Raw genomic sequence first — 26,027 nt, 5'->3', positions numbered from 1 at the left:
ATAATAAAACCACCTTCACAAGCAGCAGAAGCTATGTTGGTGAGAGAAGTTCTCCCACTGACATGGCACCATGCACACAAGCACTTATGTCCCTTGGGGGGTTCACAACCAAGTGACACAAGTTATGCCAATAAAGGCTGTAGTGTAAACATAGTCTAAAACTGGACTTGAGCCTTTGTCAGTGTGTATGTATTAAGCCATGTACTGAATACAAATGTCACAGCACCCAATGAAGTGGGTAAAATTATACAGTTGAGGGAAAAACAAGCCCAGGTATATTTCCCTTTATTTATGCAGAGTGGAAAACAAATGTGGCCAGAATTCAGAGTGTGTGTCAAAGTGAGGGGAGCAGGTTCAGCACACACTCAAGGATCTGCATGTTGAGAAGGCCTGGAGCAGCACACACAGTATGTTTCCCTCTGTACATGGTGGATTTGCAATAGGAAACTTGTGTAAAAGTTAACACTTCTCCAGAGTAGCATTAACCCGCTCTTGCTTTGCGGATATTACCAGTGCACTTCCCCAGCCTCATGTTTTTCCTCAGAAGAGCATGATCAGGCATACAGAGTGGTTAAGTCACTGGCCCAAATCAGCACCAGAGCTTGGATGAAACTCTGGAAGGGTTTCTGCTCTCCAGGTCTCTGGTCAGTTTGGAAGGCTGTGCAGCCCCTCACGTTTCTGAGATGCAGAGATGTGTACAGCACAACTATAATATGCTGTTGGAGTTTAATAAAATAAATGGAAAGAAGCAATTTCCAAAGCATTCCATGAGCAGCACAGGATGATTTACAGAAGCTAGAGGCTCCATGTTCACAGAAAGATAGCGCCTTGCAAATTATTTATCTTTCAGATCAGTCACTCGAGAGAGATATGGAATGGTTTAGAATCATTACCAAGGAGTGATTTGCATGCATAGAGGCTATTGCTCATTGCAACATCTCCCTTGTAAAATACAGATGATTGAGGGAGCATGCTACTTAAATAATAGAAAGTTGCTTGTTTCCATACTCACATATAGATTCTCAGATAGTAACTTAATCCCCGCAATAATAAAATATTGGCTAAGAACTATTATTTCCTTTATATTTGTTTAGTAAATCATCTAAAAATCAAATACCCTCTAAAAGGGTCTAATTTTATGGGAATGGAACATAAAAGCTGCCTCTCCACTAGCCTTTGGAGAGCATTGCTCCCGCCAGTGTCTTCCAAGCTCCACTTAGAACTCCCCATCGAGGAGGACCTCCAAACCATGCAGGGAGGAGACGAACAAGGAATTGCAGACTCTGTACATATGCAAAAAGGTAGCCAAACATCTGCCCAGTTCTTATGTGCAAACTGTTATTTGCAATATATGATTGTGCATGCACAATTTCACTTCCAAACTCAGAAGCTGGTTTTAGATTAGGGTCATTAGGTCTCTTTCTGGAAGTTACTGGCTTGGCCATAATTCAGTAAAATCTATTTTGTTACAGAGGAGTTTGGATTTTTAAGATGTTTGGCATTTATATAACTCAAATAGTTTTGGTTTTATTAACATGTAGATTTACAGTCCAGTTGCTCTTAACAATGACTACCTACTTAGGTCATTTAGAAAACAAGTTATGGTGTTTCATTTTAGCAGAGAGAACTGACACTCATAACATGCTATTTTGTTTTCCTTTGCTTCCCTTCTTTCTCTCACATGCTCTAAAAATGTGACTTGCTTCTGCTGTATTTACTCTTTGCCATTTTTAATTTTTGGACGAAATGTAATTTGTACATTTAAATCACAAAACCCCTTGCATTTTAATAACATTTCCAGCTTGATTCACCACGTTCTGCCTGTACATTAGTGTAAGATGCAGAAAATAGCTTGGATCTCTTCCAATGGTTGCAACTGGAAACAGTAATAGCAAGGAATTCACAATTAAGAGTAACATACCAGATGTGCTCCAACCACTAGTAAATATATTAACAAGGGTCAGTTACATCTGCCTTCTCGATTCATTATATTTTATTTGTCTTTAAGGGCAAATTCTGGAACCAACCTCAGTTGCTGAGCTCTGGGGATTTCTGTGTTAGTTGAGGTGGGTGAAAGAATGCCCTGGGCTGCAGTTGCCCACACACAACCAGTGGTGCTGTCCCTTTGTGGGACACGCCTACTAGTCAGCAGACCATACCCTCTTGGATGAACCTACTAGCTGGTGCAAGAGCACTGACAATTCCCCAGAGTCCTCCTTCCTTGCAAGGGGGAGTTGGGATAGAGATTCACCTACATTCTATGCTCCCATGCAGCACCCAGTTAGCAGAGGGCAGAATTTTCTCTTGATTTATCTGAACATAATTTGGAGGCCAGTGATTTTTTTTGCTCACTGTTCACAGAAGTGAGAAACTAACAGCACTGGCTGAAGGCAGACATTGAACCGGCATTGTACACAGCACGTTTCTCCAGGCAGTTATGCCAATTCCTCTCAATCCTGATGTAGACACCTTGCCATGCCAATAATAGGCTTCTCTTAAACGCAGAATGAAAATTATGCTGAGTCCTATAACTGCATGTTTCTGTGAGTACCCGTGTGGAATGAATTGGAGGACTGGGGCCTTGATTACGCATTGTATTCATTCTGCTTTTGAAAGGTTAAATTGTAATTTCTAGAAGTGACAAGTCCATTTCACAGTAACTTTTGAAGTTTCAAAATTTGATTATGTGTATGCATGCACTGGCCCAGGATATGGGATATCTAAGTTCAAGTCCCTGATTGAGAGCAGAGAAAGAGAGAGAATGAACCTGACTCAGGTCCTTCCAAATTTAGAGACTGTGTAACCTGAAATGTAGGAAAATGACCAGATCAGATGCAACCTTGACTTGATAACATTTATTTAATATTCTCTGAAATATGCAAGAATTGGAAGAAGCACATAAGCAATCAAATGCAGCCACAGAAAAACCATACTGTGTATAAATAAGATGCACTATGAGAAATACACAATATTGAATGAAACAGTACTGTACATTAATAACCTTTGAGAAACAAACAACTCAAACTATAGGCTTAGTTTACTCACGATATAAAAACCTTGACTTTTAAAGAAAAATATAGATTCAATCCAATCCTAGGGCCAGAGCCTGTACCCACTGAAGTCGATGGCAGTTTTGCCACTGATTTCAATGAGTTCACGATCAGGTCCTTAGTTTGCCTCCACAGGCACTTTAATCATATATTATTTTTACAAGGCCTAGCTTGAATACTATTACAAAAATGACAAAAACATCAACTCAAAAGTATGTGTTAGCAACTTCCAGAAAAATAATGCAGAAATAGGTTATCTATCCATGCACAGAATAAGGCAAAAGCTAATTCATTCAGGTTAGGAATAATAAATTTTACTAATTTCTTTTTCACAACACAAACATTTTAGACTTTTTTAAAATTAATGGATATATTATGCATCATATTATTTTCACTTTTTCCTATCTCTACTGAGAAAGCTGGCACTGAGATGTCAAAAAGGAACTGTTCATTGATTAACCTTACTGTATTCCGTTCTGTAACAACCACAGAATTTCATCTGGGTTTATTAATAGTGTCTACCATGAAAAAGCACACACTATTATAAGCTAACAATTTATAGAGTTGAAGGTACATTAAAATGTAATCCATGAATTTCAAACACTCAGTTTTAAAATATTTTTTTCAGACTAAAAGCTGCAGAAAATTAGTTCTTAAATATTCTACAGAAAATTCTGGAACATCTAACATTTTAAATTTCTCACGCTTTCTTCTTCTTAAAAATATTTAAATTAATTTAGTAGCCCATCCTTTTGAAAAATAATCCGAAAAAGATACAGTTGATTACAAATCTTTTGTTTTAATTAGCGTGACCAAAGGTTTGTCATCAGGGCTGTAATCTTCATAAGCAATGGGGGTTGCATCATACATTGCAGGTCGGGATTTCTTTCCAAACCTAAAAGAAGAAAACAAAAGGCTTTGGTGATAAACAGAAGTACATACATGTTAATTGTAATAATCCACTGATTCATGACTCCCTGTCAGAAAAATCTTTAGGGGAAAACTGTAAATTCTAAACCATATTGCAATATTTCTTGCAATCAATAGTAAATACACAGAAGGAATGTTTGAACTATATGGATTCCAGAAACCAGCCCCTAAAAAGAGGAAGGAACAGATTCTGCACCCCAAGTCATTGGAGGTTTTACCACTGAATTCAACAGAATCAAAGTCAGACACTAAAGGTGAAATCCTAGCTCTGGTGAAATCAGTGGAGAAGCACCCACCGACTACAATGGGCCAAGAATTTCACTTTAAGAGAGTAGCCCTTCCAAACAGCATTGAGGTTCCCTGATGTCATTTGACACAGTTATCACACACTGTTCATTGGTTTTTTTTTCTTCCTACTTGCCATCTGTAGATCAAACTGTATAGTCAGGTTGAATTGTGAGCTGGCAGACAAAGTGTCAAATAATTCAACTGGTACAGTTTTGCTGACTAGATAGATCCATTAGAGAGGCAGGTTGAAACTGCCAAGATTCTATAAAAAACTGGAATGCCGATAAACATTAATGCCTTTTAGGGCATCACTCTCACAAACACTTATTAAAATGTTAGGCAAAAAATGTGCTGTAGATACGACGTGACCGTAGAAAAAATGCCTTCAGAAATAGTTGCAAGTAACTGTAGGAGCTTTAAATAAAGAAATAGAATCATAGGGATAAAGTGATAGAAAAGACCTCAAGTCTATTTTCCTTACAGGGCTCCAACACATAAGACTCTGAACGTGAAATAGAAGGCCTCTCAATATACAAGGAATTCCTCTAATTTTAGATTCCCATTTAGTTCCCTTCATGCATACCAAGTGTTAGCTCTACTACTGAAAAATACAAGGTGGTTGAGATATTATTTTTTATTGGACCAACTTCTGTTGGTGGAAGGGGCAAGCTTTCAAGCTTCACAGAGTTCTTCCTCCAGTCTGTCTCCACTAACCTAAGCTATTCACGCTGGAAATCATGACTTAGAAATTGTGACGTTTTGAAGAAATTATTTAGGCTAAAACAAAAATCAATCCTGTATTGTTTAAAGAATTGTATACAATTTACTTCATGGCTGGTTTTGGTGAATTACACCAACCAAGATGGGTGGAAATCCTATAATTTGAATGATGCAAATCTCATGCAAGGAAAATACTCCAACTCTCAGCAAGCCTAGAGCGAAACACTTGTTTTGACTTTATGACTGACAGCTTTCTGTCATACTGTACACAAAGTTAAACATATTTAGGCCACTGACTTCATTGAGGATGAATCTGTGCTTTAGTTGATATTCCAAGATCCGTGGGATGAAGCACTCTTATGGCACGTTACTAATCAATACGCTAAAGATGAATTTCTGAACCATCCCTTTCTCTTTCATTTTCAGGGGGAGTTAAAGACGCAAATCTCTTAATAGGTATGAAAGAAGATAAACTCTCTGGGGATTTATGGTGACATCCTGCCCTTTTTTGATAGAAGCACACTACGGGTGCTGAGAGCATACTCCTGGTTGCACACCTTGTACAATACAAGATCCATTCTCCTGTGAAGATCAGGGCAGGCCACGGTTGACTAGCACACGCAAAGACAAGACCACAGCACCTATACTAATTGTTTGTGGCCTGGATGAGCCTTCTAGCTTATAGACCACATGCCTTTGATCAGCCAGTTCAGACACCAGGTTCTGCTTATAACGCTATAGCTAGTTAATGTATTACTTAGAGGTCTCAAAATGTAACTATAAATGGGGAATCATCATGGAGCAGGTGTGCTTCTAGTGGAGTCCTGCAGGGATCAGCTTTTGGTTCTATGCCATTTAACATTTTTATCAATGACTTGGAAGAAAAAAAAATCATCACCAACAAAGTTTGCAGATGGCAAAAAAGATTGGGGGAGTGGTAAATAATGAAGAAGACAGGTCTCAAACAGAGTGATCTGAATCAGTTGGTAAACTGGGTGCAAGCAAGCAATCATCGAGATACGGGAATACTTGGATCCGCTGTTGACAGAGGAAGGCTCTCACGACAGCCATACATTTTGTAAATACCCGGGGGGGCTGTAGACAGACCGAAAGGAAGGACCGTGAACTGATAGTGTTCTCGGTTGACCACAAAGCAAAGAAAATGTCTTTGTGCTGGAAGAATTGCAATGTGGAAGTAGGCATCCTTCATGTCTCCAGGATCCAGGGAGGGAATAATGGTGTCCAAGGTGACCATGCGGAACTTCAACTTTACCACGAATTTGTTGAGTCTGCGCAGTCTAGGATAGGTCATAGCCCACCCTTTGCCTTGGGGATTAGGAAGTAATGGGAGTAAAACCCCCTGCCCCTTAGTTCCCTTGGAACCTCCTCAATCTCTCCCAGGGTTAAGAGCATCTGCAGTTCCTGTATAAGGAGTTGCTCGTGAGAAGGGTCCCTGAAGAGGGACGGGGAGGGAGGGAAGGGACAAAGAAAATTGGAGAGAATATCCCCTTTCCACTGTGAGAAAACCCAACGATCCATAGTTATAAGTGACCCTTCAAAAGTTTTGCTTAGGGACTGCCAAGGGTTTGGATTGGCCCTGGTTCTGCCTGGGCTGGGGGCTAGAGGACCTCCTTCTGCCACCATGGCCCCGCCTCCTATAAAAATCCTGCCTCAGTCGAGGGGGGGGGAACAGTCACTGAGGCTGGGGCTTAAAGGGTTTTCGTTGGGTAGATGGTGTGTGCATGCCCAATGACTTCATTATGGCCCTTGAATCTTTAAGCCTTCGGAGCCTTGAATCTGTCTTCTGTGAAAACAGGCCTATCGCCCTAGAATGGAAGGTCCTGTAATGTCTGCTGAAGCTCTGGCGGAAGGACGGACGCTTGCAGCCAGGCAATATGCCACATTGCAATCCCTGAAGAAAGGGTGCGAGTGGCGGAGTCTGCGGTGTCTAACGAAGCCTGCAATGAGGTCCGTGCCACCGTTTTGCCCTTTTCCACTAGGGCCCCAAACTCCTCGCGGGACTCTGGTGGAACCAGCTCCTTGAACTTCTGCATGGAGCTCCATGAATTATAGTTGTAATGGCTCTGAAGCACCTGCTGGTTTGCAATCCTGAGCTGGAGTCCTCCCATACAGTAGACTTTGCATCTGAATAGATCAAGGCATGTGACCTCCTTTGATTTGGGCGCAAGAGTCTGTTGTCCATGACGCTCCTTTTCGTTCACTGAGGCCACTACCAGTGAACAGAGCTGTGGATGGTTGAACAAATAGTCATACCCCTTAGAGGGGAAATAGTACTTTCACTCCATCCCTTTAGTGCGTCGGCGGAATGGTGTCTGCCAGATTGTTCTGGCTGTGTTTTCAATTGTTCGAATAATCAGTAGGCTACCCTGGATGGAGCCTCTGTTGACAAGATGTCAACCACTGGGTCCTCCACCTCTATAACTTCCTCCACTGGGAGGTTCATGTTATGTGCCATCCTACATAAGAGGTCCTGGTGGGCATGGAGGTCTATTGGAGGTGGACCTGAAGTGACTGTTCCCGCTACTGCCTCATCCGGCGACAAAGAGGAAGAGGCCATGGGAGGAAGAAGATTGTGTAGGGCCTCTTGCTCAGTTGTGACTTGTGGATCAGGGCCAGCTGCCTCTGTGCCCAGGCCAGACATGGGCATTGGGAGGGATTCCGGGGACGGGAAGGACATCCCTGTGTCCTCCATACCACCGGGAACAGGGCGGCTGACTGTGGCCTCTGGCACTCGTGGCTCAGAAGGGGCTTAGCAAGATGCCCTGGAAGGAGTACCTTGGGCCTGGTGGTATGCCCAAGGAGTCCAAAAGGGCCATTGAGTAGATTCCTGCACAGGACTTTGTCACTGCATCTGCCAGTGGCCAGCCCCAGGGTCCAGGTAGCCGTGGTCCAAACGACGGCGGTCCGAGATATGGGACCCTGCGTCCGATCCTGTCGAACGAGAGGCAGAACGGGAGGGCCATGGTGGTGCTGAGCGGGAATGCGCTGGTTCAAGACAATGTGATGAGGATCGGTGCTGCGAGGGTGGAGAGTGGTGCCGTAATGTCGGGGAGTGGTGCCGGGACCAAGACCGGTACTGAGGTCTAGACCGGTGTTGGGATCTGGACCTTGTCAGTGACGATGACCACCGACGGGAACAGCGTCTGGACCTGGACCTGCTCCTTGATGGAAACTGGTGTTCAAAACGGGACCTGTGCCGGGAGTTCGAACAGTGCATGAGTACGACCGGTGACGTGAGTACAACCTGTGCTGCAGAGGAGAGTGGTGTGGGGACTGCAAGCAATGACGAGAACGGGAGTGGTGCCGTGGCTTGGTTGATGGTGCCGGCAGATGGATAAGGGCTGGTTTGCCTCTTGAAGGTATCACTCGGATCGGTGCTGAAGACTTGGGCTGTTGAGGCAATGCTGAGACAGTCATGGCAATCAGATCTCTTGCGGCTGCAAAGGTATCTGGTGTAGAAGGAAGCTGGACCTCAACCACGCTGCGATGTGGGGAGTCCAGGTGCACCAGACTCAATGGCTCCACCCTCGATGCCAGAGTCAACGGTGTTGAAATCGGCACTTGCGCTCCTGGTCGCTCCTCTATGGGATGTGGCGCTGAGGGCAGGTCCAGGGAGGCTGGCGGCTGTTGAGATGGGCCAGCCTTTTCCGGTCTATGGTGCCTCTTCTGACCAGGCGAGTGGGAGCAGTGCCGGACTGATGGCGGCTGTGGTTCTGGGGAACACCGGCGACACAGGTCTCTATCAGAGTCCGACTGCAGTGTACTTCCTACCGGTGCCGCTGGGAGGCTGTGCGCCGAAGCGCTCGGTGCCGGGTCTTGGTGTGGCGCTGGAGGTTGAGGGCTAAGAGACGCCTCCATGCGGAGCTGTTGCAGACAAAAGTCCTGCTCCTTTTTAGTCTGGGGCTGGAAACCTTTGCAGATCCTCCACTTCTCGGTCCGATGAGATTCCCCCAGACACTTCAGGCAAGAGGTGTGGGGGTCGCCCGTTAGCATGGGCTTGGAGCAGGATGTGCAGGGTTTAAAGCCCGGAGCCTTGGGCATGGGCCCAAGCTACCAGTGGGAAGGAGGGAAGATCCCTACCAACCCACTATAACTATATGAAAAACTATATAAAACTCTATAACTACACCAACTATAAACTATTTACACTGTTAAGAGGAAAAACGCTAGAGAGAGTGGAAAGTGGCAAAGCCGAGCTCCACAGTTCCAACGACCGTCACAGGCGGTAAGAAGAAACTGAGGGGGCGCTGGTTCGGCTGGGGTATATATCCAGTGCCATAAGGGCGCCACTCCAGGGGGCTCCACAGCCGACCCACTGGGTGTTACTAGGGTAAAAATTCTCCAACGATTGTGCATTCGGCGTGCACACCTAATTGGAATGGATATGAGCAAGCACTCGAAGAACTATAATGTTATACTAATAGTTCCCCACTTTTTGCACACTGAATCAGGGGTGCTGGAACAATTTGTATAGTGGGGATGCTGAGAGCCATTGAACTGTAAACTGTAAACCTTGTATATAACAGAAACCATTTCAAGCCAGCACACCTAGTTCCAGCACCTATGCACAGAATGGTCTAGAGATGCGTTCTAAATCCCTTTCCCCACTTAGCACACCTGTGCAGCATAGGACTAGATCTGATATGCTGATCTGGATATTTGCACTTAGAATTGTTCATCCCCTACTAAAGGGGATCATTAAGTGTGATCTATCCCTCTTGTACTTGATCTTTACCAATCAGTCACAACCTAAGAGACACATGTAAGGGCTGGGACAAAACCAGATGAAACTGGAAAGACCCTGACACAGCAGATGGAAAAAATGAAAAGACAATCTTGAGTACAAAAATTTCTATTGATTATTTTATGTGATAGGCGTCTACTATTCCCTGTACAGATACCTGCTATTGATTCTAAAAAAAATTTACACACTGTAAAAATACACCCTTCATTTGACATCCACCAACACATGTATATAAAGAATATCAAGGCCTACATTTTCCAAAGTGAGTAGTGATTGTGTGTCCAAACCGTGACACCTTAAGGGGGACCTGATTTTCAGAAAGTGCTGAGAACCTGTTCTTTAAAAACAGGCCCCTTTAACGTGTCTCAAGTTGAACACCTAAAATAAGTCACTTTTGAAAATTTAGGCCTTGGTGGTCTCTATATACATGTCTGTGTAAAAGACAACTGTGAAATTGTGATTCCTCCCCCGTGCTGAGTGCACCAATTTATACTGCTTTCTATCCTTCTGAAACAGAAATAAAGACTGAAGTCTGTACACTAAATCTTAGAAAAGTACCAGCTTGGCAGCTATATAGTAGATTTTTATATAGCATCAAATGATTTATTTCTCGTTTTCGTTTTTTGGCAGCACACAAATATTATTTGCAATTCAAACATTTCTTTTCATTGACATTAACTAGAATATATTTCACAAAGGTGCAAATAAAAATCCTTTTTATTTACAGTTTCTGGCATTCTCTCTTCTTCTTAACTACTGAATGCGGGCTTCAAAAACCGGTATGAACGCAGCCTCAATCTAAAGGCTTTTTTATGAGCTCATTCACCTTGACTCTCACTGGTTTTACTAAAAGGCCTTCCTTGGCACTATGCAGAGATTAATTCAGAGCAGGCCACATAGGTAAAGGAAAGACCTCCAACAAAGAGTCCTGGTCCCAAGATTTGAAAAGTCTGACAGCAGCACTGTTCACCGTTTCTATCACATCAATCAACAACTTGCAGTGAAAATAGTTTGTCAAGGTGAATGAGCTTATAAAAAAGCCTTTAGATAGGGGCACTGCACCATAAAGTGCCCTCTGCCCACCCCTGGAGCTGGAGGAGCAGTTACCTCACCAGGCACCTTCCTCTCTACCCCTAAAGACGGCGGTGGGGGGAATGAACATCCAGTACCCCTTGAAGATAAAGGAGAAGAAGAAAGATTACAGCCACCATGCAACCCCTCCCCGCCCAAGATAACATCAGAGGAAGAGGAGGCCCTACAACCTGGGGTCCCTAGGCTTCCAGTGCAGGAGATGCTAGCCAGGATAGGGAAGAAAGCCCCAAGAAAGGGGATGAGCAATACTTGGGACACTCCAAACACTGTTCTGAAACATTCAGCTGCTAAGAACAGCACCAACAGCTGGGGCAATTTTTATTTGGGTCGCATATCCCTGCTGTGTACAAGGATTCTCTTTAAATGTCACCAATGGCCGCTGCTTCTTATATCTGGGAAAACACTGTGGCACAGAAAATGAACAATGCAAAAAATATGGCCACTAACCACACCATTGCTAAATCATCCTTTTGCCTGGCATACTAACGGTTCCAGTTATCCGAGGAAGGTGGATGAGAGTAAATACTCTTTCCATTCTCTAACCAGGGACAGGAAAGGGGCATAGCCAGAGTACATAAGAACATAACATAAGAATGGCCTTACTGGGTCAGACCAAAGGTCCATCTAGCCCAGTATCCTCTCTTCCAACAGTGGCCAATGGCAGGTGCCCCAGAAGGAATGAACAGGGCAGGTAACCATCAAGTGATCCATCCCCTGTCATTCATTCCCAGATTCTGGCAAACAGAGGCTAGGGACACCATCCCTGCCCATCCTGGCTAATAGCCATTGATGGACCTATCCTCCATGAATTTATCTAGTTCTTTTTTGAAACCTTTTATGGTCTTGGCCTTCACAACATCCTCTGGCAAGGAGTTCTATAGGTTGACCGTGTGTTGTGTGAAGAAATACTTCCTTTTGTTTGTTTTAAACCTGATGCCTATTAATTTCATTTGGTGACCCCTAGTTCTTGTGTTATGAGAAGTAGTAAACAACACTTCCTTATCTATGTTCTCTACATCAGTCATGATGTTATAGACCTGAATCATAACTCCTTTAGCCGTCTCTTTTCCAAGCTGAAAAGTCCCAGTCTTGTTAATCTCTCCTCATATGGAAGCCATTTCATACCCCTAATAATTTTTGTTGTCCTTTTCTGAACCTTTTCCAATTCCAATATATCTTTTTTGAGATGGGGTGACCACATCTGCACACAGTATTCAAGATGTGGGCATACCATGGATTTATAGAGAGGCAACATGATATTTTCTGTCCTATTATCTATCCCTTTCTTAATTATTCCCAGCATTCTGTTTGCTTTTTGACTGCTGCTGCAGTTTTCAGAGAACCTTCCACTATGGCTCCAAGATCTCTTTCTTGAGTGGTAACAGCTCATTTAGACCCCATCATTTTATATGTATAGTTGGGATTACGTTTTCCAGTGTGCATTACTTTGCATTTATCAACATTTAATTTCATCTGCCATTTTGTTGCCCAGTCATCCACTTTTGAGAGATCCTTTTGTAGCTCTTTGCCCTCTGCCTGGGTCTTAACTATCTTTAGTAATTTTGTATCATCTGCAAATTTTGCCACCTCACTGTTTACCCCTTTTTCCAGAGCATTTATTAATATGTTGAATAGGACTGATCCCAGTACAGACCCCTGGGGGACACCACTATTTACCTCTCTCCATTCTGAAAACTGACCATTTATACCTACCTTTTGTTTCCTATCTTTTAACCAGTTACCAATCCATGAGAGCAACTTCCCTCTTATCCTGTGGCAGCTTACTCTGCATAAGAACCTTTGGTGATGGACCTTGTCAAAGGCTTTCTGAAAATCTAAGTACACTATATCCACTGGATCCCCTTCGTCCACATGCTTGTTGACCCCCTCAAAGAATTCTAGTAGACTGGTGAGGCATGATTTCCCTTGACTAAAACCATGTGGACTCTTCCTCAACAAATTATGTTCATCTATATGTCTGACAATATTGTTCTTTATTATAGTTTCAACCAGTTTGCAAGGTATTGAAGTCAGGCTTACAACCCTGTAATTACCGGGATCACCTCTGGAGCCTTTTTTTAAAATTGGCGTCACATTAGCTATCCTCCAGTAATCTGGTACAGAAGCTCATTTAAATGATAGGTTACAGACTACAGTTAGTATTTCTGCAGTTTCACATCTGAGTTCCTTCAGAACTCTTGGATGAACACCATCTGGTCCTGGTGACTTATTGCTGTTTAATTTATCAGTTTGTTCCAAAACCAAAAGCTTCACTTCAGCAATCCTTGACTGGTGTATGGCTCGTAGCAGGTAGTAAACAGCAGGCATAGTTGGAGCATTTTCAATAGGAAGGGCACAGTACTAGAAAACTGCTGAGGGGAGCCCAGGCCCCAGAAAGGAGGAGTGACCGTGAAAGCAAAGGTGGGGTTCTCTGGAAAGCCAGGAGCCAAGAAACAGCCATGATGAGCAAACAAGGTAATGAGCTCCTGTCTACTTTAATCTGTGATTACTGGCAATGACTTGTGATTACTGGCACTGCTGCAGTAAATGATCACATCCAATACATGCAACTGTATCATTAACTGCTCTCTCCATTATTTGGCTTTCATTTTAGCTGCAGGCAAACACCATTTCCAGTTCTTATTTGGCTGCCTACTCAGTTATATTCAGTTTATCACACCTACTTTAAACAGCTGTTTGTTATATCAGCATAGGACAAGGGAGGGCAAACTGTGGCCCGCTGGCCAGATCCGGCCCAGCAGGGCTTTCAATCTGGCCCATGGGATTGCCAGCCTCATGGTGCAGTGGGGAACTGCAACCAATGGGAGCTTCAGGGGTGGTACCTGCAGGCAAGGGCAGTGTGCAGTGGAGCCGCCTGCTCCACCCCACTCTCTGGAGCCACTTCCGGATATGTTGGCCACTTCTGGAAGTGGTGCGGGGCCAGGGCAGACAGGGAGCCTGCGTTAGCCCCGCTGAGCACCGCTGCCATCCCAGAGCCGCTTGAGGTAAATGGCACCGGGCCGGAGCCCGCACCCCAAACCTCTCCTGCACCCCACACCCCAGTCCCGTGCCCTGAACCCCCTCCCCTGAACTGATTTATAGACTCATACAATGGCCTCCCATGCTGATGGTATCGGCAAGATGCCTGCCATTACTATCTCGCAAATAGCAGTTCTAAACTACACATTTTAATCTCAAATGCATTTCACTCGTTGTAGTTGGTGTGAAATGTTTTAATTATATTTAGACTGTTGCGTTGAACAAAAGGCATGCAACTTTCTTTTAAAAACCTTTTCAAATTAATCTATCTTCTTCTCGGGCATCTAGCGCAATGGTATGTGACTGTCTCATAACTATTCAAGGATTTATCCTCACAATATTCTTGCGAGGCAGATAAGACTTATACCCATTTCGTGAATGGAAAAAACAGAGGCACAGAACAGGGTCAGACCAGGAATCTGTGGCAAAGGTGGGCACTGAACCCAGATTGCCTGAGTCCTGGTCCAATGATTTAATCACAAAACCAGATATCAACCCCTGGCATTTTGATGAATTATTTAGGTACTTTGTTTTGTTTTGCTAGGTGTCAAAATAATTTTGAAAAATATACGCAACAAAACAAATAAAATGTTTCCAAATGCATTATTCATTATTATCCAAAGAACATGCATGATAAAGTATGGAATTTTGATATGCAGATTTAGAAATGTGTAAGTATAACAAGAATAAAAACTTACAAAATAAAAAAAAAAAATACTTGCACACTTCCCAAACTGAAACACCTTATAGACTGGTGTAAAGGGACAGATTCAACTCTCAGCTACGCTGTGTAAATCCAAAACTCTACTGCCTTCAATGGAGCGGCACTGGATTCACACTGTTGAACTGAGACCAGAGTGTAGCCCAGATATAATGATGAGCAATTAAAATAATGCTATATTCTAATTTGGAAGCAGTACAGCCTTTACATTTGTCAATAGCAATTAGCTGATGCTGTGCTACTACACAAGAATTTGAAGTAGATATAGCAAAGAGATTCAATTTACTTTCCCTTTCCCCACAACAAACCTGGCATGTCGGATAGAAGCAATTGCACTACTAAATTCACTGTCAATGCTTCTACAGTTGTAGAACTCCTCATAGGCTGGCCTGGAAGAGCCTTGGTATTCAATGCGGCTGATGCGACATATCCCCACAATCAGAATGATCAGCATAAGGACAAATGCGACACAGAGGGCTCCAATTATGATGTAGAGGGAATGACGAGGCATGTTTGTTAGACTCTCTGCCATGTGCCCAGACTTCCACTGAAGATCTGGCAATAATACATAAATAAATACAAAAATGAAATTATTATTTTATTTCCTTCCTGCTGAATAGAAATTGAGTGCATTCATTTCCAACATTTCTATATAGCCTTCTGTTAAAGATATTCTACTTTAAAATTATATTTTACATTTGAGGGTCAGCCATGGACATAGCTGTTTTTAACATGCTGTAAATACCAGTACCACAAAATCTGAAAGAAAGTTTTGATTTTGGTTGGCCATGTAACAGCTGATTGATGATCATCAGTTGCAACGGATACAAGAGCAGGGTTCTAATTACCAGCTCTGCCACTGATTTGCTCTCTAACCTTGAGCAAATCACTTAACCTCTCTGTACCTCCATTTTCACATCTGTACTTTCGTAGTTTATTCATAGCTTTCAAAGTCAGAAGGGAGCATTACATATTCTAGTTTGTTCTCCTGTATAAAACAAAGGTCACAGAATTCCACATAGCTACCCTGGCATTGAGCCTAATAACTTGTGTTTGACTGAATCATGTCTTCCAGAAAGGCATCCAGTCTTGATCTGAAGACTTCAAGAGATAGAGAATCCACCACTTCCCTTAGTAGTTTGTCCAATGATTTATCACCCTCACTGTTAAAAATTGATGCCTGACTTCTAATTTGAATTTGTCTGCCTTTAACTTCTGGTCATTGCTGCTTCTTCTGCCTTTCTCGGCTTAATTAAAGCCCTTTAGTACCTGATATTTTCTCCTTGTAAATGTACTTCTACACCATAATCAAATCACCTCTCAAACAGATTGAGTTCCTGTAAGTCTTTTGCTGTAAGGCATTTTCTCTAGCTCTTGAATAATTTTTGTGGCTCTTTTCTGCATCCTCATAAATTTTTCAACAGCTGTTTAAAAAAAATGTGTACACCAGAACTGTATCCGGTATTGGTGTCATCAAAGGTAAAATCACCTCTCTACTTCTATTCACTATTCCCCTTGTTTATACATCCAAAGATTGCTTTTGCCCTTTTTGCCACATCAGTTCATGGGGGGGACAGACGCATATTGAGTTGCTTGTCCACTATGACGCCTAGAATCCTTTTCAGAGTCACTGTTTTCCAGGATACAGTTCCCCATTCTGTAGGTATGACTTACACTCTTGGATTTATGACCTTGCACGTGACTGTATCAAAATACATTTTGTTTGAATGGGTCCAACTTACCAGATCACTCTATATGACTTGCCCTGTCCTCATCATTATTTACCATTCTGCCAACATTTGTCTCATCAACAAGTACTATCAGCAGTGATTTATATTTAATACCAGATCATGCTCCAGATCTTCTTGGAATCAGAGAATTGTAGGATTGGAAGTGACCTCGAGAGCCCCTGTGCTCAAGGAAGGACTAAGTATTTTCTAGACCAACTCTGACAGGTGTTTGTCTAACCTGTCCTAAAAAGTCTTTAGTGACAGAGATCCCACAAAAATCTCCAACGGCGGAGATTCTTGCTCAAGAGCTGTGAGACACTCACTTCAATGTCAGGTTTCAGAGTAGCAGCCGTGTTAGTCAGTATCCGCAAAAAGAACAGGAGTACTATGCATCCGAAGAAGTGAGCTGTAGCTCACGAAAGCTCATGCTGAAATAAATTTGTTAGTCTCTAAGGTGCCACAAGTACTCCTGTTCTTTTCACTTCAATGTAGCACTTTAAAACCGACAGTTGTCACTATTACTTCACTTGCCAAAAAAAAAAAAAATCACCCTTGGACACAATTAAATAATTTAAGAGACTCCTGTAGGGCAAAACAGCTGCAAATACTGGTAAAAGAGGTTCCTGTGTGGACTAACTTTCTCATTGACTTGTGAGCATATATCTCAAAGGGTTTTCAAAAAATTAAAAAGACTATTAAACTATTAAGTCATTCAAGCAGTGCAATATACAGCTATAAGTAAGTAGACTGTACTTGATTACAGGCAATCCAAGTCCTGAGCATCCCATACTTTCTACCCAAGGAAGCAAAAAAGAACAGTTCTTAAATCTCGGATACACATCCCAGGAGACTACAGTTGTCTGCCTTGATAAAATAAGCAGGATTCACTTGAAAAGAAAGCATTTCAGTACTCCCTGTGTGAGATCCAGATAAGGAGATAGCATAGCCCTAGTGTATCCTCACATTTGACTGATGCCTTTTAACACAAGCCTATTATTTTTGCATCAAAATATTTCCACTTCATTTCAGCTATTTAATCATCAGGAAAATCACATAAACATGACTGAGTCTCTGCATGTTTTATGTTGGGTGATTGGACTCTAAATAAATAGATTTTGTTTTATAATACAGTCAAAGATTTATTTAGGGCCAGACTGTTCCTAACCCTTACAGGAGGTACATGAGGATGAGGTGGCAGAAGGACCCACCACAATTGAAGTCCCTGTGCTCAAGGGGAAAAACTGCTCCCTTCCTTACTCCCCTGGGGTGCATGGTGCCCCAAAGGGATAAGGAGGTGAGATCCTGGCTTTAACCCCCCACACATACAGAACTAGCTGATCACATTGCAGGGAGCACCCTGGACCTAATAAAGGGGTTGCAGTACTGAGCATGCATAGGCTTGTTTATATTTGCTTTTGCACAGAACCCTGAAATTCTGATCAATCTGAACCACAAAGCATTTAATGATTTAATGTTTTTAAGGGTTTAATATTGTCATGTTCTCTGCTTGCTAGTGAATGAAATGGCCCAGCTGTGTGGAGTTATTTCAGTTTTGGAAGAGCCTCTGTTTTCGCTCCATAGCACATCTATCAGACATGCTGTTCTGTTGTGAAATATACTCGGCCAAATTCAGACCTAATATTAGCAGATACAACTCCACTGGAGGCACAGAAAACCTGATTCTGGCCCACTGTCTTCAATCTCTGGATGATAAGGATGTGAGGAATTTCTTCTGTTCTTTTTCCATAGATAAAATCTAAAAGATGCATGGCACATATTCCATAGGTTAAGAAGAAAGTAGTGGTGACTCAAATTTATGATCTTCTCAGTTGCCACAGCAACCATGATAAGATTCAGTAAGATTGTAGATTATGACATATACATATATACTCCTAGGATTATCCTGTAAATGATTTTCTCTGAGTAATACTATCGTTTAACTTTCCTTGCTGATTATATTATCCATATCTGTAGAGTCTGAAAAGATATTAGTGCTGAAAGATAATGTGCAGGCACTAAGTGGTTTATAAACGAGCAATTTTATACATAGTTGCAAACTTAAATCTTACATTATCCTCATTTGCCAAGAGTATTTCATTTTAGTGGGAATTTTTTTCTCTTGTGTAACTCAGGTTGGTTGCAGTGTCCCTCTAGGATTTATTTTTAATTCCATTGTTTTTCAGTAGACACTGCTGTCACTGGAAAAGGCCACAAAATGATATAATAAATGTGGGGTTTCATTGGCAGGCAAATTATTTCATGCTGAATGGACAGTCTGGAAAATAATTGGAAGGTAGTTAAAGAATATAGTTTGACAGGTAGTTGAAGAACCTTAACCCTGAAATACTTGTAAAAACAATAACCCCAGTGAAATAGATAGTTGGGTCAGTTGTGAAAAAGCTGCACAGGATGTGGAACTGCCAATTTTAGACAGACAGTTTCTCTGCAAAGGGATGAAGTAATGCACAATCTCACCAGCCTCCTTTCTGATTAAAGCAGATCATCATAAAAGGCAAGGTTGGATCAGTTTAGGAATGTAGCAGAGTTACACCACCACACTCCATCTCCTGTGAAAGTCTGGAACTCGACTTCATCACATGTTTGAGTCAGTCAGGTCAGGAGGGTGGATCAATCACATGAAGCTAGCGCTTCAATGGTGAATTTAATTTCCAGTGTGTCAGTATATAGAAACTGCTGAGGCTGTCTGATGGATGGTCTGCATGGCTCTGACAATGAGGGATATGCTGCTGAAATGGAGGCAGGTTAGTTGAGATATGAAATCAATGGGCCAAATTGAGACAATGCACAATAGGATCAACTCCAGTCAAGTCCATTGAGGCCTGGTCTACACTAGAAAATTAGGTTGGTTTAATTACACTGGTCAAGGGTATGAAAAATCCACACTCCTGAGCAGCATAATTAAGCCAACCTAAGTCCCCATGTAGACAGCACTAGGTCAATGGAAATATTCTTCCATTAACCTAGCTACTACCTCTCAGGGAGGTGGATTATCTATGCAGACAGTGTAGGCAGTGTCTATCCTGAAGCACTGCAGTGATGTCACTGTAGTGTTTTAAATGTACACAAGCCCTGAGTCATGACCATTTATACCAGGTTTGAATATGGCCCTTTTCTTTTGTAGGCATACTAAGAATTGCACTTGGCCTCTAACCATTTAGTTATGACAACGCAAAGACAGAGAAGGGAGTTCCCTGAGGTACACGGCTCTTTTGAAAAGTCTATTGAAGATCAAGTGTTTTCAATCCTATTCTGAAAAGAGATTTCTTCAGAAATCCATCCAGATTTATTTTGATAATCCTTTATAGACAAGCTGAAATCCTGCCCCCTACCCCATTAAAAAAGTGTTAAGTGTTTTTAAGGTTTAAATTTAATTCTGTAGATTTACAACAAGTGCTGAACTTTTTTGGTTTGTATTATAATTATCTTTGAGTGTTGTAAAGTGCCACATTTAGATTTTCTAGGCAGGTTCCCTATAAATGACATGTTATTTGCAGAGGCAAGGTGGGTGAGGTAATATCTTTTATTGGACCAACTGATGTTAGTAAAAGACATGAGCTTTCAAACTTACAAGAGCTCTTCTTCAGGTCTGGGAAAGGTAGTCAGAGTGTCACAGCTAAATACAAGGTGGAACAGACAGTTTAGCATGAGGCGTTAACATGTTGTAAGAGGCCATACCTCTGCAGTCATAGAACAAAGGATGGTTAGTGTGTTATAGATTTTTGCAATGAGCCACAAATCCAGTGTCTCTATTGATTTTTAGAGTCTAACAAAGTTACAGATTTAAGCTCCCAGGCTCATCTTTTGAAGGTGGTGTGCAAGTTTTCTTTGAGCACAAGGACTAAGAGGTTAGATATGGAGTGATCTTTTCGTGAAAAATGTTTGACTGCTGCCTATAGGGTGTTTTTGTCGTTTATAATTTTTCTGTGTGAGTTCATTTGAGATTGTAGTGATTATCTTGTTTCACCCACGTAGTTGCTACAGAGGCATTTAGTGCACTGGATGAGGTACACCACATGTGATGGGCATGTGTAGGACCCAGGGATCTTAAAAGGTGTGTTGTGGGAGGTATTTATCACTGTAACTAACAGTGGAGAAAGATGCAAAACCTGCAGACTGTTGTTATGGCTTGGTGTTGGTGGGTCTTGGTCAGTGGGGAGCTTGCTTCCGACGATGGACTTGGCAAGCTTGGAGGAGTTGTTTGAAGACCAAAATGGGGGGTTTACAATTCCTAATAGTACATCTATTTTCTAAACATTAACATGGCAAGTAAATAGCTATAGGCTCCTGATTGCAGCATCAGCAGGTGATATTATCCAAGTCATTAACATTCAGACGGTTATAGGGCCACCACTGGTGAGAATGGGGTGGAAGACAGATATGGCTATTGGCCTAGGCCCTGTCAGTGGGACTATGAAACACACTGACACAGTAAGTCTCACTATACAGCAGTAGTAAGCTTCATCAGTGCCTGTAGCTGCTATAGAAGAGATCCAATGAGGGGTTACTGCTGGTGAAGGCGATGCTTAAGGAAGCCAGGGATATAATGTGAAGAACAGTCCTTGACAATCCAGGACACAACTGGGGTGAAATGTGCAACCCATTAAAGACAATGACAAAACTCCCATTGATTTCCGTGTCTGAGTGCAAGCAGGGTTAAGCCGAGAGACAGATAGTTCTCCCCACTGAGCAGAATGAGATCTTAAGTTCTGTGTGCACCTGAGCCCTTACTTACAAATTTACAAATGGGTAAATGAGTAGAGTGGATGTCTTAGAGTCATGGGCTTAAGCATGAATCTCGTCTTGCTAATCAGGCACATAATGTATGTCTACACTGCAAAACAGGTGTGTTCTTAAATTGGATCTAGTTAAGATAGCAGTGAAGACAAACCAACTGTGCTTTTAACTTGGATTAGCACCTCGAGTTAAAGCCTATAGAAGAACCTGGGTTGAACTCAAGCTACTAATGCAAGTTAAAAGCTGAGTTGCTGTGTCTTTACTGCTATTTTAACCTGAGTTAGGTACCCTGAGTTAAGAATACACCTTTTTTGCTGTGTAGATATATACCCTTAGCAATAAATTCCCCTCACAAGCTTTACTCCTCTGATCAGGCAGGAGTAATTTTTCAGATGTGCAGCAGAGGAGGCTTCCTTTGCTCTCTGTTCTGCTCATCATTTTTCCCCTGTGCTTATACTTGCAGGACTCTACTGAGGACCAAGCCCTCAGTGGATCTAGAAGTCTGGATACAAAGAAGATCCCTGAACAGATGCTGCTAATTTCACAGCTCAGCTGTGCAGTGCCCAGTAAGTGCATAGCTCTGCCTGTCTTCCTTTTATGTGTTTTCATTGCATTCCATAATAGTAATGCAATTACTATATCAAGGTACTCCAGGGAATGCATTTCTAGAGGATTATTGCATGTCTCAAGAAATTAAAATAATTTTTCTGTCAGCCCACTGCCTACCACATAACTAAGCTGCAGTCACTCAGAATGACATTGCCTTACTGATTAAGTAGATGTGCCCGGTTCAGGTATCACTATGCCTGAGCAGGCCTCACAGACCTATTGAAGGCTCATCTCTGGCTTGCAGAAGCAACTCTATAAGCGGAGTTGTAGAAGACGCTGCACCTAAGAGCTCCCCAGACTGCAGCATGCACTGCCTCCTAACAGGCAGCATGCACTGTCTGCAAATCAAAGGTGAGACACACAATGGATTCACTGTCTTGGGAGTGGCCAGCAGTGCTATCCAGAAGCAAAAATCAAGGGATTGCAATAGACCCTGCAAAGGACTCAAACTGGCAAGGAAAACTTTGCACAGGGACTAGGCATAATTTAGCCCTTGAAGTAGTTGATATCATCAACACTGTGCCTTTCGTGGTTTGTATTTGTGCTGTCCTATGATTGATCAATGAAACTGAATTCACGAACAACAAATGCATAGACTTAGGCCTTAATCTAGCAAATGCTTGCACAATAAAAAGTATGGAGTGGTTGCACTCCGACAGAAGGGTGAGCAGAGGTGACATGTGAGAAGAAGTAAGGTTGAGCTTTAGGCATTGTCTGCATTGAAATCAGTCTCAAGAGCTCAGGATTCAAAAAGGAAAGGTTTGGGTGGAGAGACATGGTCCAAAATATGATCCCTCTATTATAAAGGAGCTTAACTACACATGTACTTCTTTAGCTTTACTCCAGCTGTTATGTAGGAGTAACTTCGTGACATTCTGCCAGGTTCTCAGTAATACAGGATGGGATTCTCCTGAGTATCTTCTGTTCATTACTTTTTATCTTGCACTTATTCATGCAACAGTCTGCAACTGCACTGGGCAGCTTCAAACCCTTAAATCACTCTGAGTAACTATCTAATATTTGGAGGGGATCCTTCACTGTAGTATGTGAACAGTGAAATGGTCAAATATACTGTTAAGTTCCCCAGTAAAGGAGACAGAACTGCTGTCAAAGACAAAAACAAGGCCTCAGTGAAGCATAAACATAATGCCCGCGTTTTAGAAGTGCTGTTCATCTGCAGCTCCAGCTGAAGTCAATGGGAGTCTCTGAAGTCAGGCCCACAAGCTTTACATTTACCAAGTTAAGGTATAATCACAATTGTGAAATTAAACTTTGTGATCACTGGGTGCGCAAGCCAAAATTTTCAGAAGTGGCCACCAATTTTAGTTGCTTGCCTTGAGACACTTTGGGTCCAATTTACAGAGGTGCTGAGCACCAACAGCTCACACTGACTTCTGCTGGAGTAATGGGTGCTCAGCACTTCTGAAAATCAGGCCTATGGTGTCTCAAACTTGAATACCCAGAAACAGAAGCACCTAAAAATCAGTGGACACTTTAGAAAGTTTGGCCTAAAAGACTAATTCCAGGATTTTATGCAACTTTGCTACATTATAGTTCTTTTTAGAGTGCATTTTCCTTCATTCTGTGCATGCTGAGGTATTGTTTAAGAACTGCCTACAATTCTTTTAGTATAATTTTGGTCCATGATTAGACGTTTCCAGGACAATGACCTATACATATATCAAAAAGCTATTAAAAGCAACATAATCAATCTTCATAACACTTACGTATTTCACAATTTGCTCCAACCCAGCCATGTGGACAATGGCACGTATAACCATTGGGTTGGTCTATGCAAGTCCCAGCATGATGACACGGATTGCTGTCACAGTTATTTATATCAAATTCACACTCTTCACCTTAAAGTAAAAAAGAAAGATGCTTGTGGATGTATCATGTATCAAGCCAGTTGTGTCATTTCAGTCACTAAAAGCAAAAGTTAGCTAGATTCGCAATATCATTAATATTAGTTATTTCATCCTCACATATCAAACATTTATTGAAAGAATAAAGATCACCTTTGTGACATTTTTCTGTTGAATTAGCTGAACACCTATAATTTTCCTTGGTGAATAATATTTTGCTGTTATATATCACTTTCTGTCTCAGAATCTCAACATGCTTTTACAACTGTCAAAGAACTAGGTCTCGGATACCACTAACTGACTTCAGTAAGTTCACCCTGTTCACCTGTCATCCCAGCCTTTACTTGAAACACAAGACCATTCTTCTTCCCCAGTCAAATATGATAGAACAGTTTATTACATATTACCCCATATGCTATTCTAGTCAGTACACTAAGATCAGCTAAAACAACCAATTCATTAGCTATTAAGGGCTACCATGAAGTGGAAGACTCCAGTCCTATTTAACTTTGTGGAAGTACCACACAGGATCAGGCCCTAAATAATATTCTCCTATTAATCTAACAGAAAGCAGCATATGATATAAAACAATAATTGTCAATTTGTCAGTAATATATAAACAAATACTTATCTTTTACATAATTGACTGAACATCAACTCAGATGTAAATTAGCTTAAAAGCAGTGTGTTTGGATTATGACTATCATATTAATTTGAAAATGAGGCAAAATGACTAAATTGGCTGCATACCTTTGCTCTGGATGTGCAAATTGATGAATATAAGCACTTCAGAGCTTACAACAAACACAGATTATGTGACAAAATGAAGTCCTTCTTTAGCTCCCAATAATTGTTCAAAGTAGACAGATTTGCCATTTTCAATACGTCCGATTAGTATATTTCCTGGTCATTTTCAAACTGTTATTTTTAAAATCTAGTTTCAAACAGATGTGAAGGCCAATGGCATATTGGGCTGTATTAGTAGGAACATTGCCAGCAGATCGACGGAAGTGATTATTCCCCTCTATTTGGCACTGGTTAGGCCACACCTAGAGTATTGTGTCCAGTTTTGGTCCCCCCACTACAGAAGGGATGTGGACAAATTGGAGAGATTCCAGCAGAGGGCAACAAAAATTATTAGGGGGCTGGGGCACATGACTTACGAGGAGAGGCTGAGGGAACTGGGGTTATTTAGTCTGCAGAAGAGAAGAGTGAGTGGGGATTTGATAACAGCCTTCAACTACCTGAAGGTGGGTTCCAAAGAGGATGGAGCTAGGCTGTTCTCAGTGGTGGCAGATGACAGAACAAGAAGCAATGGTCTCAAGTTGCAGTGGGAGGAGGTCTAGGTTGGATATTAGGAAACACTATTTCACTAAGAGAGTGGTGAAGCACTGGAATGGGTTACCTAGGGAGGTGGTGGAATCTCCATCCTTAAAGGTTTTTAAGGTCAGGCTTGACAAAGCACTGGCTGGGATGATTTAATTGGTGTTGTTCCTGCTCTGAGCAGGGGATTGGACTAGATGACCTCGTGAGGTCTCTTCCAACCTTAATATTCCATGGTTCTATGTTACACATAATGTTGAACAGCTGTTTATCTTAGTGAATTGTCTAGTAGCAGCTACATTTTGCTGCTAAATTTTTAAAGCTACACCAATTCTATGCAATATTAACAACTTTGAGTCTTTCAAGATTGATTATAACCCATCAATGTCCAAATTAATTAGTTTACTGGAATAAATATAATCCTTTATGTCTGTGTAGAAGACTTGGAGTTGATTGCCTATTAACTAGATCATTTGTAAAACTGTCTCTTTATTAATTGGGCAATCAGTTTCTGGGGAAAAGAGACTGCGATATAAAACTACTACAAACTACAGAACTGTGCAATAAATTTACCAAAGCTCAGCATACAAGAACTAATAAGTGCAAAGACATTTTTAGCGGTTTAGCGCCAAAGTCAGTCCTTGGATGTATACAATACACATGGCTCCCATTTATTTTTCTAGGACTTGCAAGATTATCTTTATCATTACCATTCCTTAGTTGTCCAAGGAGGTCACTCTTGTGCTCTCTCCAGGAGCTAAGTACATCACCTCTGTAACATTCCAGCCCATTCCAAGCTATGAAGCGAAAGATCAGTGGCCAAATTCTGCAGTGACTTACACCCTGTGCAACCTTCCCCTGAAGTCAATGGACTACATCCTGCTCTCTCACACTGGTGTAAGACAGAAGAATTTGATATAATGAGGTTATAAGCACAGAACTGGGCTACAAGATGGTGCAGGACTCCAGTCTTCTCCATGCCAGTGCATTCCGAGTAGACCAGCAGATCACCTGCCTCTCTTCCAATTTATAATGGAGATGGTGGAAGAGCACAGTGCTCCTCCACAGTGCTTCTTAATTATAAGATGTCCCTTGTTGGAAACTATGGGAACAATAATGGAAACCTTAGTAATGAATGGG

The 26,027-nt window shown here is 41.9% G+C and overlaps 1 protein-coding gene across 3 annotated transcripts in view; it reads right to left on the bottom strand.

The window, feature by feature from the left end:
- Positions 1 to 2,872: 2,872 nt before the first annotated feature.
- DNER (delta/notch like EGF repeat containing) overlaps positions 2,873 to 26,027 on the bottom strand; it is a 269,472-nt gene continuing 246,317 nt past the window's right edge. For all 3 annotated transcript variants that reach the window (XM_039486808.1, XM_039486809.1, XM_039486810.1), the window contains exons 11-13: positions 23,427 to 23,558; positions 14,914 to 15,160; positions 2,873 to 3,945 (exon numbers count right to left, since the gene is read on the bottom strand). In XM_039486808.1, coding sequence (XP_039342742.1) covers positions 3,834 to 3,945; positions 14,914 to 15,160; positions 23,427 to 23,558 — 491 coding nt within the window. In that variant the 3' untranslated portion in view covers positions 2,873 to 3,833. The remainder of the gene's footprint in view (positions 3,946 to 14,913; positions 15,161 to 23,426; positions 23,559 to 26,027) is intronic.

Source organism: Mauremys reevesii, linkage group 9 (genome assembly GCF_016161935.1).
Source record: "Mauremys reevesii isolate NIE-2019 linkage group 9, ASM1616193v1, whole genome shotgun sequence".
NCBI lineage: Eukaryota > Metazoa > Chordata > Testudines > Geoemydidae > Mauremys > Mauremys reevesii.
This window is presented reverse-complemented; position numbering and strand designations above follow the sequence as displayed.